At 42.9% G+C, this 16,156-nt stretch overlaps 1 protein-coding gene across 2 annotated transcripts in view; it reads left to right on the forward strand.

Annotated features, from left to right (window-relative positions):
* The first annotated feature begins 367 nt into the window (after positions 1 to 367).
* slc13a3 (solute carrier family 13 member 3) overlaps positions 368 to 16,156 on the forward strand; it is a 45,732-nt gene continuing 29,943 nt past the window's right edge. Inside the window, exons 1-5 of one of the 2 annotated variants that reach the window (XM_052031202.1) lie at positions 368 to 569; positions 4,711 to 4,976; positions 8,340 to 8,518; positions 12,790 to 12,847; positions 15,873 to 16,049. In XM_052031202.1, coding sequence (XP_051887162.1) covers positions 459 to 569; positions 4,711 to 4,976; positions 8,340 to 8,518; positions 12,790 to 12,847; positions 15,873 to 16,049 — 791 coding nt within the window. In that variant the 5' untranslated portion in view covers positions 368 to 458. The remainder of the gene's footprint in view (positions 570 to 4,710; positions 4,977 to 8,339; positions 8,519 to 12,789; positions 12,848 to 15,872; positions 16,050 to 16,156) is intronic. The other variant, XM_052031201.1, reaches the window with a different exon arrangement.

Below are 16,156 nucleotides of genomic sequence, written 5' to 3' on the forward strand. Positions count from 1 at the left end.
ACCTCAAGGACTGCAGTGGTTCAAGAAGGCAGCTCGCCACCACCTTCTCAAGGATAACCAGGGACGGGCAATTAAATGTTGGCTAAGCCGCAAAGCCCATGTTCCCTGAATGAAAAAAAACGGTTTGGGTTCAACATGTGATATTGCGTAGGGAAAGGGTTACGCAGTGGACAATGTTACTCATTGAGGGAGCAAAGTTTTCATCCAAAAGTTTCCCACTGAGTATTCTTTGCAAGACAGCTCATATTTTACTTGTACGACCTCCTTTGGCTAATTACTGGTTAAAATCCGTTGGATCACTACTTACTGGTGTTCGGTGCCAAACTCTTTGGATTGGAAGGTCAGGCGCTTTGGTCAAAGTCTCTCCAAGCTTCACGTGTTAGTGCTTGCTGCTGAAATTCAAACGAGAGAGAGAGAGAGAGGACCGTGAGAGTTTGACAGAGGCAGCGACTGTAAGTATGGTGAAAATCGGGGTGATCGCCAAGAAGGCTTGGAGCCTTCGCAAAAGCGTTGTGGTCTGCTTCACACCTCTGCTACTTTCACCCATATTACTGGTCATGCCTCCCAAGGTAAATATCGTTCTGTGACTTAGGCTATGGGTAAATTGGACGGTGTTTGTACAGCAATCATTTTTGTGCACGGGAAATATGAATCAAATAATTGTCTTAATCCTTTGAGACCAAAAAGAGCCCTGATCCAGGACTAATTCTGTCAGAATGACCCAAACTTCTGAGAATATTAAATTGCACTGTTCCTGTGTGCTGTTGTGCAATGGATTCTCAAGTTGAATTTTAATTCTTTTTTTTTGGGGGGGGAACTGGAATGTACATTTGAAATGTTTATCTACGGTTTTTTCTTTCAGCTTGTTGTCATTCTTATAGTGGTCACTTTTTCATTGCAAGTGACAGTTGAGTCAGGAGGTTGTAGGTTCAAATCCCGTCCAATGACTTGAATGCAAAAGCCTAGGCTGACTGTTCCATACAGTACCAGTGTGCTACACTCTTTACTGCACTGTCTATTGAATGAGATGTTTGACAAATGTCGTCCTGTCCTCCCCCATAGACGTTAGAACATCCAGTGACATTCGTTCAACTAGAGAGCAGGGGAGTTGTCCTGAAACATTTATTCCTCATTCACAATCCTGATTATCCAGTCAGTCACATTGATGCTTACGGGAACTTTCTGCATACAAATTGGCAGTGGCCTTTCCTCTATTTTCCAATGGTGACCACAATGCAAAAGTATTTTATTGGCTCTGAATTGCTTTAGGGCACATTGAGAGAGGTGTGGATGTACCATAAGAAATGAAAGCTTTTCTTAAAGGATCGTGACAATTCTTCCCTGATATCAGAATCACGTTTATTATCATTTGTATATCGTGAATTTTATTGTATTGTGGCAGCAGTACAGTGCAAAGACATAAAATTACTATAAATTACAAAATAAATAAGTGGTGCAAAAAAGGAATAACGAGGTAGTGTTCATGGACCGTTCGGAAATCTGATGGCAGAGGCGATGAAGCTGTTCCTAAATCATTGAGTGTGGGTCTTCAGGCTCCTGTACCTCCTCCATGATAGTAGTAGTGAGAAGAGGGGATGTCGCGAGTGGTGAAGTCCTTAGTGATGGATGCTGCTTTCTTGAGGCACTGTCTCTTGACGATGTCCTTGACGGTGGGGAGGGTTGTGCCCGTGATGGAGCTGGCTGAGCCTCTGCAGCCTCTTATGATGCTGTGCATTGGAGCCTCCATACCAGGCTGTGATGCAACCAGTCAGAATGCTCTCCACTGTATATCTATAGAAATTTGCAAACGTCTTTGGTGACATACCAAATCTCCTCAAACTCCTAACGAAGCAGAGCATCTGGCATACCTTCTTTGTGATTGTATCTGTGTGTACTGTATACTGGACTGAGGGCTTGAGTTATAAGGAGCAATTGGATGGGCTGTGACTGTTTTCCCTGAAGTGAAGGGGGCTGAGGGGTGACCTTATGGAGCTTTATAAAGTTATGAAGGGCTTAGATAGGGTATATGGTGACAGTCTATTTCACAGGGTAGGGGGATCTAAAACCAGAGGTTCAAGATGAGAAGGGAAAGATTTAAACGGGACCCGGAAGGGAAGTTTTTCACTCAGCAGCTGGTAGGGTATATGGAACGAGCTGCCAGAGGAAGAGGTAGAGGCGGGTACCAAAACACTGTTGAAAAGATGTTTGGACGTGTATATGGATAGGAAAGGTTTAGAAGGTTGTGGGCCAAATGTAGGTAAATGAGATTAGCGTATATAGGTATCTTGCTCAGCACAGACTAGTTGGGCCAAAGGGCCTGTTTCCACACTGTATAACTCCGTGAATCTGTGAATATATTCCCACAACAATATTGTTTTAGTATGATGCAGATTAACACTTGTATTGGGTGAAAGGGCATCAGATGAGAATATGGTTCAGATCAGTTTGCTTTAAAAAAATCACCTCTTCATGAGTGTCCAACCTTGGCATTCCATGGGGAATTCAAAGTCAGGTTGTGTCATCCTGATGAGTACCTTCCCCTCAGGTTTCTTGTTTACATTGTTTCCAAAAATAATTTTTCATCCACTTTGTAAGATATTAATTTGGTAATTGATTTATTATTGTCACATGTACCGAGGTACAGTGAAGAACTTTGTTTTGCATGCCATCCAGACAGATCATTTCACAACATCACTAGGTCAAGGTAGTACGAGGGAAATGCAATAACAGAATGCTGCAGAATAACAGTGTTGCAATTATAGAGAAGGTGCAGTGCCATGATGAGGTAGATTGAGAGGTCAAGAGACCATCTTATCGTACAAGGGGTCTGTTCAATAGTCTTATAACAGTGGGATAGAAGCTGTCCTTGAGCCTGGTAGTGTGTACTTTCAGACTTTTTTATTTTCTGCCCGATGGGAGAGGGGAGAAGTGAAAATGTCTGGGGTGGGGGGGGGGGGTGTGGTCTTTGATTATGTTGGCTGCATTTCAATGGCTGCAAGAAGTATAGACCATGGAGGGGAGGCTAGTTTCTGTGATGTACTGAACTGTGTCCACAATTTTCTGCAGCTTCTTGCAGTCCTGGGCAGAGCAGTTGCCATAGCAAGCCACAATGCATCCAGATAGGATGCTTCCAGATAGGATGCATCAGGATAAGCATCATAATATTGTGCATGTATGTTCTCTCAGTAGATGTGATGGTTAATAAATTAACAAAAGCTGAATATTGCAATATATTCATGCAGTATGTAGAATATTGAATGAGTTATGAAATGGAACAATACAATCTTGCTTGAAAATCAAAAACTGCGGATGCTGGAAATCTGAAATAAGAACAGAAAATCTGGAAGGATCTTTGACCCTGTACATTAACCCTTTCTGATTTCCCCTTTCACACATGTGCCTGAACTGCTGAGTTTTTCCAGCATTTTCAGTTTTTCCTCCAATTTTACTTCCTAGTTTCGACACCTAGTGCTGACTTTGAATATCTGAAATGTATTCTTCTCAGAAATTAGATAAGACAAGATATCTTTATTAGTTACATGTACATCAAAATACACAGTGAAATGCATCTTTTTGTGTAGAGTGTTCTGGGGGGCAGCCCACAAGTGTCGCCACGCTTCCGGTGCCAACATAGCATGCCCACAACTTTCTAACCCGTACGTCTTTGGAATGTGGGAGGAAACCACGCAGTCATGTGGAGAACGTACAAACTCCTTACAGACAGCAGCCAGAATTGAACCCAGATCGCTGGTGCTGTAATATCGTTATGTTACTGTGCCACCCCACACATTAGTGAAGTAAAAAAGATTAGTTTTAATAATCACACACCTCACAACATCAGGTCTGCTGTCAGTACTTTCTTGATACCAACATTCTGTTCATATATGGCATAATCATTGCATTGGGAGCTGAAGAGTGGAACTTCCACCAGGATGTTGCCTGGCTTAGAGAGTATTAGCTATAAAGAGAGTTGGGACAAACTTGTACTATTTTCTCTGGAGTATCAGAGGCTGAGGGGAAATCCGATGGAAGTATATAAAATTATGAGAGGCATAGATAGGGTAAATAGTCAAAGACTTATTCCCAGGATGGAAATATTGAATCTTCAATGGCCTAGCTTTAAGGTGAGAGGGGAAAAGTTTAAAGGAGGCAAGTTTTTTACCCGTAGAGTAGTAGGTGCTGGAATGTGCTGCCAGAGGAGGAGGCAGAAGCAGATACAATAGCAATGTTTAAGAGGCATTTAGACAGGCAGGGAATGGAGGATATAGACCATCTACAGGCAGATGGAATTGGTTTGGATTTGCATCATGGTTGGCACAGACGTCTCAGACTGAAGAACCTGTTCCTGTGCTGTACTGTTCTATGTTCTATCAGTAATTTAAAAGTTTCATAATGCGCCGTGTAACTTACTCTTGAATAAACTCATGTTTATTCTTTTCCAATTATTTACAATTCCAAATGCAGACATACATCTTCATGTACCTGTGTGGATTTATTGCCAGATTAAGTCAGTGGCATTCTATCGTTTAGCTTTTTCCTGCAAGAAAATGACAGCCCCTTCCCCATGTAATACAACCTGCCTCCACTTCTCTAGATTATGTTTGAAAACAGTAGGATTAGCAGAAATAGGCATCTTGGTCAGCATTGACAAGTTGGGTGGAACGGTGTGTTTTAATGCTGTGTAACTCCATGAATCGATACCTTTTCTAGGAGGGACGATGTCTCTATGTGATTCTCCTGATGGCTGTGTACTGGTGCACAGAGGCACTACCAATCGCTGTGACATCCTTGCTTCCCATCAGTCTCTTTCCTCTCCTTGGGATCTTGCCATCTAGTAAGGTCTGCCCTCAGTACTTTCCTGATACCAACATTCTCTTTATGAGTGGCCTCGTCATGGCGTTGGCAGTTGAAGAGTGGAACTTACACCAGCGAATAGCATTGTTTGTCCTCTTGTTTGTGGGATCGTCTCCAGCGAGGTAAGTGTGTTATTATGTGTTATTATGTAGTTATAATAAAGAACTACCGTTCCCAGTAGGCGATGCAAGGGGTCACATGGGGGAACAGGAAGTGGCTGTAAAAAGAGAGGGGAAGCAAGCAGTCTGTTGCTGGTTAATAAAAATGTTCAGATGTTAAACCCACGCAAAGTTCGTCTCTTGATGAAGAACAAACATAACAGTAAGGAGAGGCAAAACAAATCAATTTTTATTTGTTAAATTAATTTGGGGGAGAAGACACAAACTTACTTGCCCCAGTTAAGAATTTTTTTTATATAAGACAGGATAATATTACAATTATACACTTTTGGGATAAGCATAGTTTTTCCTCAATGAAAAATCTTGCTCACTACACTTCCAAAGACATACGTTTTCAATAGGTCCTAACAAAAAAAGCAAACTTAAAAGATTTGCATTTATAGATTTAATACAATTGAAAGCCTAATTTAGTTATACATGGTTCTTCTGAAACTGGAAAATACTGGGTGCATTACTCTTAAATGTGTAATTGAGCATTCAAGTTCTTTTCTACTGAAACCACTCAGCAGATCTGACGCCACCTTGTAGAGGTGAAGCTGGGGTTAACATTTCAAAGCCTTATAGTTAAGCCAAGGTTAGTTGGACCTGCAATCTAAAGCCCATGTCTCTCTGTCCACATGCACTGCCTAACTTACTAAGTTTTTTTCCAGATTTTTCTGTTTTCTTTCTCATTTCCATTTTGTGTGATATTTCTTTGCCCATGAGGGAGTTGTTAATGGATTTAAAATATGTAAGCTAGCTTTGGAATGGCAATAATGACCAGGAAAATGTCTTTCAAAGAGAAAGAACCCATGCTTGATTACCTGAAATTTGAATGGCTTTATGCTAAGCGTAATAAGCTCTGGAGAAGACACGTAGAAACAAGTGTGTTTTCAAGTAGAAAATTCTGCCTGGTTTCATCTCTTCCTAAATCTTCATTACTGGCTGATTGTGTCCTTGAATCTGGAAATGAAACAGGACCTGAATCAAATTATGAATTAAGGTCTTTTGCCTAGTTTCAAACTCTAGTTCCTAACTCCCACATCAAGATGAACATTGTTACATTCTACAGAACAATTTTCACCATCATCTCCAGGGCAGCAAAATGGCATCAGATCACTTATCGGTTATACAATCCAACCAACGTTCATTTCCATTGATATTACCAGAAAGTAAATATTGGGTGTATCTTATAATGGACTGTAATCTGCTCCACAAATTGCCCAAATTATGAAGGACAATTCTTCCTTTGGTCCTTTTCCAGTTCTCATACAGGCATAACAATATTTTAAAGACTGTCCTTTGAACAAAAGATCACATGGAGGCATATCTCCAACTTTATAAGCAATATTGTTCCCTTGATATGAAAGAAAGATCTTTTTTCGTATTTGAAGGAATCATGCAAAATTCCAGTTCCAATATTTTCCATCTTAAGCCACAACTTGCCAAATGGAAATTAATGAGTAGAGGTACTCTACTAGGTATTATTTCAACACTTGCATTAATGCATTCATTTTAGATAGGTTTATGGGAACATTGAAACATTTCCAGTTTGATAATCTGGGGTCAGACATAGTAAAAGTGTTAAGATTCTTAGAAAATTTTAGCATTTTGTCTGTATGCCTCAAATATGGAAAAATATATTTCTTTCATATCCAGGGAGCAATATTGCTAATTAAATAGATCTTTTGATCAAAAAACTGATCTAACATTTATATAGAAGGAATACACAGTAAAACAACATTATAGGCCAGAATTGAACATTTAGAGGAACAAGCCTAGGTAGAGATTAAAGCCGTTAAAGAAATAGAAAAGAGGAAGGATGTCAAGCTTATTTTTTACCTCAGTAAATTAAAAAAAAATTATTTCATCAAGGAATCAATCATTATCTTATCCCATTCAAAAACCAACAAGAATGTTAACATTATGCTTCTTTTTGTTCTGTTAGTAACTTTGTGGGAATTCGTAGAGTTGGGTGGAGATGGGGGTTATACCAAGATACTGAAAATACTGGTAGTAATATTTTATTGCATGGCAAAGCATTTGATCTTTTTTTACTGTAGGTGTTTAAAGCTCTCCTATGTAATAGATGCCTCTGTAGAATTAATTATTTGATTGGACTCACCAATTGATGAGTTGCATTTGCAGGGAGTTCTGATAGAAAAATGATGGCACCCTCTTGATTTACCAGCCAATAAAATGAATGGTTGGAAAATTAAAGACAACAGACCTATGATTTCCCAGTCAGCAGACCTTGTGAGTGGTGTTCCCATCAGCAATGCCCGATCAAACAATCGGCCGCTATTTATTTCTCAGATCTGCTGAGAGTATTGGAAGTCCTATATTCAGTTGAAGAGCCCAGTGACAGAGTCTGGAAATCCTGCAAAGAGTAATTCTGAAATTTGCTCTTGACTAGGGTGAGACATGCTATTGTCTTTCCCATTTTAAGCCTTCAAAATCAATGTTGCTGAGCAGATGGAGGTCAAAGCTCCCTCTATCCTCTCCAAGTAAGCTTCCTTAAAAAAGCATCCCTGTAACACCAATATGCTACCTCTATGAGTTGTGCACTACTAGTTGTAGTCAAAGTTGAAAAAACAGGGAAATTTCAGTCATCTGGTGAACTACACCCAGGAAGCCCTAATCAACACTGATTAGCATAGGCTAAGTAGATTGGCTGAAAATACTATTCAGGTAAATACTATTCTTTACCCGTTAAGAATAGCAATAAAATCACTGTTTTATAGTTAGTAGATTTCCACCTAATCTAGCAGATTTAAAGCCTGCTATCCAGTTATAACTACCATCTTCATAAAAATTAACTGATATATTCTGAACCATCCCTATATTGATAGTGGATTTGCAATGATAGTCATGAGATTACTGCATTGAAACTTACAATCTCAAGTCCAGATGAAGGGTCTCGACCCAAAATGTCGACTGTCCATTTTGCTCCATAGATGCTGCCTGACCTGCTGAGTCCTTCCAGCACTTTGTGTGTTGCTTCAGTTGACTTGCAATGCTAGTTTTATGCCTTACTGGCAAAATCTTCTCCTTCTCTCAAACCCTCTTTCTCCCTCAGATGTTGCATTGTTCAGTATGGGTCAGATTCTTCCATTTTCATCACAGTGCTTTACTATTCTTTCTGTAATCGAAAATGATGAGAACAGAGCCAGGCAATGGGTGTAGAGAGGGAAAAAAGTTAATGTGTCAGGCCAGCGATTTTTATTTTGTCCGTTCTCTCTCTTCCCTGATTCAGAATAATTGCTTAAACTAAGGTACTTACATTGTGGCAAAGATTGAGTATGATTGATGTGTTGTGTTTTGTAGGCTTATCCTGGGAATGATGATAACCACAAGTTTACTGTCAATGTGGCTTAGTAACACTGCCACTACTGCCTTGATGATGCCTATAGCCAGGGCAGTGGTCCAAAGCTTATTCGGCACCATGGAAGTTACCTGTGAGTCTACTAAGCTTAAAGATTGTGAAGAAGGCTCAGATCTCAAAGGTATCCCAATAAAGTTAAAAACATTGATATCTATGATGTTACTGCATTGAAACTTGCAATCTAGCTTCAGCTGAACCGCTTATCAGGTTGGATAAGGATGTGATCGCGCTGGAGGGGGTGCAGAGGAGATTCATCAGGACGTTGCTTGGAATGGAGCATTATAGTTATGAATTGGAACTGGAATTGGAATTGGTTTATTATTGTCACATGTACCAAGGTACAGAGAAAAACTTGCCTTGCATACCGTTCATACAGATCAATTCATTACACAGTACATTGAGGTAGAACAAGGTAAAACAATAACAGAATGCAGAATAAAGTACAACAGCTACAGACGAAGTGCGGTAGAGACAGACAATGAGGTGCAAGGCCATAATGAGTTAGACTGTGAGGTCAAGAGTCCATCTTATCGTACTAGGGAACCATTCAATAGTCTTACAACAGCAGGATAGAAGCTGTCCTTGAGCCTGGTGGTATGCGTTTTCAGGCTTTTGAATCTTCTGCCTGACGGGAGGGGGGAAAAGAGAGAATGTCCGAGGTGGGTGGGGTCTTTGATTATGTTGGCTGCTTTACCAAGGCAACAAAAAGTGCAGACAGCTGGTTTCCATGATGTGCTGGGCTGTGTCCACAACTCTCTGCAGTTTCCTGCAGTCACGGGCAGAGCAATTGCCATACCAAGCTGTGATGCATCCAGATAGGATGCTTTCTATGGTGCATCAATAAAAATTGATGAGAGTTGACAGGGACATGCCAAATTTCTTTAGCCTCCTGAGGAAGTAGAGGCACTGGTGCACTTTCTTGACCGTGGTGTCAACGTGGTTGGACCAGGACAGGCTATTGGTGATGTTCACTCCTTGGAAGTTGAAGCTCTCAACCGTCTCGACCTCAGCACTGTTGATGTAGAGCATGTGCACCATCCCTCTTACTGAAGTCAATGACCAGCTCTTTTGTTTTGCTGACTTTGAGGAGAAGGTTGTTGTCATGTCACCATGTCACTAAGCCTTCCTGTACTCCAACTCATGGTTATTTGAGATATGGCTTACTACTGTGGTATCATCTACAAACTTGTAGATGGAGTTGGAGCAGAATCTGACCATGCAGTCATGAATGTATAGGGAGTAGAGTAGGGGGGCTGAGGACGCAGCCTTGTGGGGCACCAGTGGTGAGAATAATCATGCCGGAGGTGAGGAGAGAGTGGAGAGGCTGTCTGTTTTCCCTAGGGCAGAGGAAGTTAAGGCAGGACATGACTGAGGTGTATAAAATTATGAAGGATATAGATAGGATAGACTGCAGGAAAATGTTCTGTCTATCAGAGGACATAGATTTAGCATAAGGGGGAAGAGATTTAGAGGGGATCTGAGGGAGACCTTTTTCACCCAAAGAGTGGTGAGTACCTGGAATACAATGCCTGAGAGAGTGATGGAAGAGGAGCTGCTGACAGCGTAAGAAATCTCAAGTAGAACAATTAAATTGCCTAGGCATAGAAGGCTATGGGCTAAGCGCTGGAATATCCAATCAATATAGATGGACGCCCACTGGTCAGTGTGGATGAAGTAGGCCAATGGCCTGTTTCAATGCTGTATGACACTATGGATGCAGAAATTGAATTGTCCTCCATTTCAATGATCTATTTTAATCAGGTGAATTAAGGGAGGACAAGCGGGAGGAAGGATTGAGGAGGAAAACACTTTGAATTAATTAATTACTTCTTCCTGAGGTAGCAAGTATACACATTCTAATTAATTGCTCTCACACTTTACTATGTAAAGCAGTCCTGATGTTTGCCTGTGTGAGGTTTCCTATTCTTCCCCAATTACTTCGGTGGAAAACAACCTTAGTACATAAATAGGGTTCCAACTAAAACACTAACTGTGAGAAGCTCTAGGAAAATGAACAGCAGTAGTATTTAGTCAGTCTTCTGTCCAAGTGCACAAAATGTTCAAAGATAACTGAGTCATTGCATCAGCAGAAGGTCTGCAAAAACCATACAGATGTTGTGTACACATACATTAAGGCCATTTCTGAGAGCAAGTTGTTTGGGGGTGTTTCCTTTGGGTTTGCTCATTACTTGGTACTTGTAGGCTACTTCCTGCCCCAAATTTGGATGTTTCCTAACTCCAAATATTGGCTGACTTGGGCTACTTCACTGCAGGATGGAGCTGAATATGGAAGAGCACAAAAGAAGTGCCACACTCCGGATAGAAAGAAGGGGCTTTGATGAAGATCTAAGACTGTTGACCTGAGGATGCTGCACAAATGGGGCCAGAGAGGCATCTTCCCTTATGACCATCAGGTCTCCAGCAACCAGAAGGTTGACCCACACACTTGTGGTTAGGTGGGGTACCACGGTTCCATTAATAACTGCAAAGATGATGAAGATAAATTTTTTGATCATTGTTTGGGCTAGGATTGAGTCGATCACCTTTACTGTCCCATCAGACCCCTTATATTGAACATAGAACATAGAACAGTACAGCATAATACAGGTCCTTCAGCCCACAATGTTGTGCTGACCTTTAAAACCTCCCCTAAGACTACCTAACCACTTACCCCCAACATATCCCTCTAGTTTAAATTCCTCCATATGCTTATCTAGCAATCTCTTGAACTTGACCAATGTACCTGCCTCCACCACCGCCCCAGGCAGTGCATTCCATGCCCCGACCACTCTCTGGGTAAAAAACCTTCCTCTGATATCTCCCTTGAACTTCCCACCTATTACTTTAAAGCCATGCCCTCTTGGATTGAGCATTAGTGCCCTGGGAAAGAGGCACTGGCTGTCCACTCTATCTATTCCTCTTAATATTTTGTACACCTCTATCAGGTCTACTCTCATCCTCCTCCTCTTCAGAGAGTAAAGCCCTAGCTCCCTTAGTCTCTCCTCATAATGCATACTCTCTAAACCAGGCAGCATCCTGGTAAATCTCCTCTGCACCCTTTCCAACGCCTCCATATCCTTCCTATAATGAGGTGACCAGAACTGGACACAGTACTCTAAGTGTGGTCTAACCAGAGTTTTGTAAAGCTACATCATTACCTCACGGCTGCGGGTCTATAAAACTCAAAACTGCACAATATTTTGGAACACTTCTGAAGAGAAAATTTGGCCTTTTGGTTCCATGGTTAACTAGTCAGAGTCAGAATCAAGAATCATCTATATTAATCGGATATTCTAGCATTTAGCCAATAGCCTTCTATGCCTGGGCAACTTAATTGTTCTACTTGAGATTTCTTACGCTGTCACCAGCTCCTCTTCCATCACTCTCTCAGAATCAGAGAGATACCACACAGAAATAGGCAGCATAATCAAAGACCCCACCCACCCGGGTCATTCTCTCTTCTCTCCTCTTCCATCGGGTAGAGGATACAGGAGCCTGAGGGCACATACCAGCAGACTTAAGGACAGCTTCTACTCCACTGTGATAAGACTATTGAACGGTTCCCTTATACAATGAGATGGACTCTGACCTCACGATCTACCTTGTTGTGACCTTGCACCTTATTGCACTGCACTTTCTCTGTAGCTGTGACATTTTACTCTGTACTGTTATTGTTTTTACCTGTACTACATCAATGCACTGTGTACTAACGCAATGTAACTGCACTGTGTAATGAATTGATCTGTATGAACGGTATGCAAGACAAGTTTTTCACTGTACCTCGGTACAAGTGACAATAATAAACCAATACCAATACCAATACCTTTGGCCTACTCAGTCCACAGCGACCATCAACCGCCCACTTACATTAATCCTATATTAAACCTACATTCCCATCAACTCCCCCATTGTCCCACTCACCAACACACTAGGGGCAGTTTACAGTGGCCAATTAATGTATCAGCTCATACGTTGTTGGGATGTGGGAAGAAACCAGAGCACCCAAGGGAAACCCACACGGCCACAGGAAGAACGTACAAACTTCACACGGATAGCACCCAAGGTCAGGGTTGAACCCTGGACACTGTGAGGCAGCGGCTCTAGTCAGCCAAGGAATGAGCAGTAAGTGAGCAATACTTCGGTGACATTTACTCTATGAATAAATCAGCTCAGTATATATAACAGTAGTATCTTAACATCAGCCACACAGGACATTAATTAACACCTTAATGCACTTTGTTCCCAGCGTATTCAAATGCTGCCTGTTGGATAATCTGAAGATTTAGTTTCAAAGTTAAAAATTATCAGACCTCATGATGATGATACTTGTGTTATAACATTGAGTTAGTGCTCACTGAATGTTTTTACCACCTCTCTTATTTCTTCCTCCAGATAATACTTCAAAGGAACCGTTGCCTAATGAGGGGTTACATTTGTCTTCTGATGACAGGTACTTTGCAAAAATGTTTCCACATAAAACTTCATCAGAGATTGAACGTGCACTAAAAATAAAAGGACATAAGAAACAGAGGGAGGAATTGGCCACACAGTCCATCCAGCTTGTTCAACGGAACAAAAGGACGATAGTTGATCTTCCACCCACAGTCCTGTTTCCTGCCTGATCCTATATCCCATTACTGACCACAAATCTTCTAAACTAATTATTTAGAAAAATGTATTCTGTTCAACCTAAGAGATAAAATCCTTCACTGGGCCCCTTATACAATGAGATGGACTCTGACCTCACAATCTACCTTGTTGTGACCTTGCACCTTATTGTCTACCTGTAATGCACTTTCTCTGTAACTGTGACACTTTACTCTGTACTGTTATTGTTTTTACCTGTACTACCTCAATGCACTCTGTACTAACCCAATGTAACTGCACTGTGTAATGAATTGACCTGTACGATCGGTATGCAAGAGAAGTTTTTCACTGTACCTCGGTACAAGTGACAATAATAAACCAATACCAATACCAATAAAGAAACAGGTTCAATATCGGGAATTTGATTAATGTTGTCAGGAACATATAGTGCTATTCTGGCTAATAATTTCTGGTTCCCACTGTTACTGAATCCTATACACTGGGATCCTACTAAGTACTACCCCACAGAGCACTCATTCATTATAAATTGAGTAAACTGGTAAATTGGTTTATTATTGTCACATGTACTAGGGTACAGTGAAAAACTTTGTTTTGCATGCCATCCATACAGATCATTTCATTACAATAGCGCATTGAGGTAGTACAAGGGAAAACAATAGCAGAATGCAGAATAAGGTGTTACAGTTACAGAGAAAGTGCAGTGCAGGCAGATAATAAGGTGCAAGGCCATAATGAGGTAGATTGTGAGGTCAAGAGTCCATTTTATCGTACTAGGGAACCGTTCAATAGTCTTATAACAGCAGGATAGAAGCTGTCCTTGAGCCTGGTGGTACATGCTTTCAGGCTTTTGTATCTTCTGCCTGATGGGAGAGGGGAGAAGAGAGAATGTCTGGGGTAAATGGGGTCTTTGATTATATTGGCTGCTTTACTGAGGCAGCAAGAAGTGTAGACAAGAGTCCAAGGAGGGGAGGCTGGTTTCTGTGATGAGCTGAGCTGTGTCCACAACTCTCTGCAATTTCTTGCGGTTACAGACAGAGCAGTTGCCATCCCAAGCCATGATGCATCTGGATAGGATGCTTTCTATGGTGCATCAATAAAAATTTGTGAGGACCGTTGATATAAACAGGAGCATGTGCACCATCCCCCTTCCTGAAGCCAATGACCAGCTCTTTTGTTTTGCTGACATTGAGGGAAAGGTTGTTATCATAACACCACGTCACTAGGCTCCCTATCTCCTTCCTGTATTCTAACTCATCATTATTTGAGATACAGCCCACTACAGTGGTGTCATCAGCAAACTTGTAGATGGAATTAGAGTAGACTCAGCCAGCTCCATCACAGGCACAACCCTCCCCACCATCAAGGACATCTTCAAGATGTAGTGCCTCAAGAAGGCGGCATCCATCACTGAGGACCCTCACCATCCTGGTCATGCCCTCTTCTCGTTACTTCTATCGGGGAGGTGGTACAGGAGCCTGAAGACCCACACTCAATGATTCAGGAACAGCTTCTTCCCCCTCCACCATCAGATTTCTGAACGGTCCATGAACCCATGAACACTACCTCATTATTCCTTTTTTGCACTATTTATTTATTTTGTAATTTATAGTAATTTTATGTCTTTGCACTGTATTGCTGCCGCAAAACAACAAATTTCACAACATATAAGTCAGTGATAATAAATCTGATTCTGAATGTAGCCACACAGTCATGGGTATATAGGGAGTAGAGTAGGGGGCTGAGGACGCAGCCTTGTGGGGCACCAGTGTCGAGGATAATCATGCCGGAGGTGTTGCAGCCTATCCTCACTGATTGCGGTCTGTTGGTCAGAAAGTCAAGGATCCAGTTGCAAAGGGAAGTGTTGAGACCCAGGTCTCTTGGCCCTCCAAATCTCAACACTCACAGGTATGGAACCACTTGTGCTTTAAAATGGACACCCGCTCAGACTGTGTGCTGGGGATCTGGTGTGAGTGCCTGAGCTCTCCTGGGGCCCCTGCAGCAATGAATTGCCCCACCGTGAGGAGTGGAGAGGCTTCCTGGGGGGGCTGGTGGCCGGGGCAAGTGGTGCAGCCACTTAGCGCTGGGCTGAGGAGCTGGGGAGAGAGTTGTGCAGCCAAAGTGTGTGGGTGGGGGGGATGTTGGGGGAGGGGAGGCGGTGGTGGATGGGGATGGGGGGGGAGGAGGTGGGAGTGGGGAGAGAGGGGGAGGTGGTGGGTGGGTGTGGGGGGATGTGTTGGGGTGAGGAGGAGGTGGTGGGGAGGTGGGGGGAGGTGGAGGTGAGGGGAGGAGGTGGTGGGGGGAGGTGGGGGGTGGTGGTGGGTGGGGGTGGGGGAGAGGAGGGGGAGGTGGTGGGTGGAGGTGGGGGTGGGGGAGGGGAGGTGGTGGGGGGTGGGAGGGTGATGGAAGAGGGGGGTGGGAGGGAGAGGTGGTGTTGGGGTTGGGGAGGTGGTGGGGGGAGGTGGTGTGGGTGGGCGTTTGGGGAGAGGGGGAGGTGGTTGGGGGAGGTGGGGGTGGAGGGGAGGGGGGAGGTAGTGTGGGTGGGGGTGGGGGAGAGGGGGGAGGTGGTGTGTGGGAGGTGAGGTGGGCAGGAGACAGCAGCTTCCATCACGTCCAACTGGAGGTGTTGAGAGAGACCAAAGCATGGGGTGATCCATTGAAACCAGAGCACCAGCAGAGGGCGTGAGGATACTACCGGTCCCTGGCACCCACATCTCTGGAACCTCCAGTGGAGAGGGCAAGAGTTTGTGGCAGATCGCTGCACAACATCCCTGCATGTTTAATCACCCCTTTTAGCACCAATTTCATTCACGTTCTTGTCCCTGGGAACACATCCTGAGTGCTAAACAAGTTTCTTTCCCCATCAACAGCCCGGAGAAACTTGAAATTGATGCTAAGTTTACATTAATGCGACAGAAGGCAGCATTAGATGAGAAGAACCTGTGGAAAGGTTTCCTCATCTGCATCCCTTACGCTGCGAGTATCGGAGGGACCGCCACACTGACTGGGACAACACCAAACCTGATTCTGGCCGGGCAGCTGAAAATGTAAGATGAAAGTTTTGCTTTAATAAACCATTGTCACCTTTGCCCAGGGGGGAAATGCAAGGATGGTGAATGAGGGAGATTGTGCTGTAGGTGGGGCTTCACTGAGG

This window comes from Pristis pectinata, chromosome 16 (assembly GCF_009764475.1).
Source record: "Pristis pectinata isolate sPriPec2 chromosome 16, sPriPec2.1.pri, whole genome shotgun sequence".
Lineage (NCBI taxonomy): Eukaryota > Metazoa > Chordata > Chondrichthyes > Rhinopristiformes > Pristidae > Pristis > Pristis pectinata.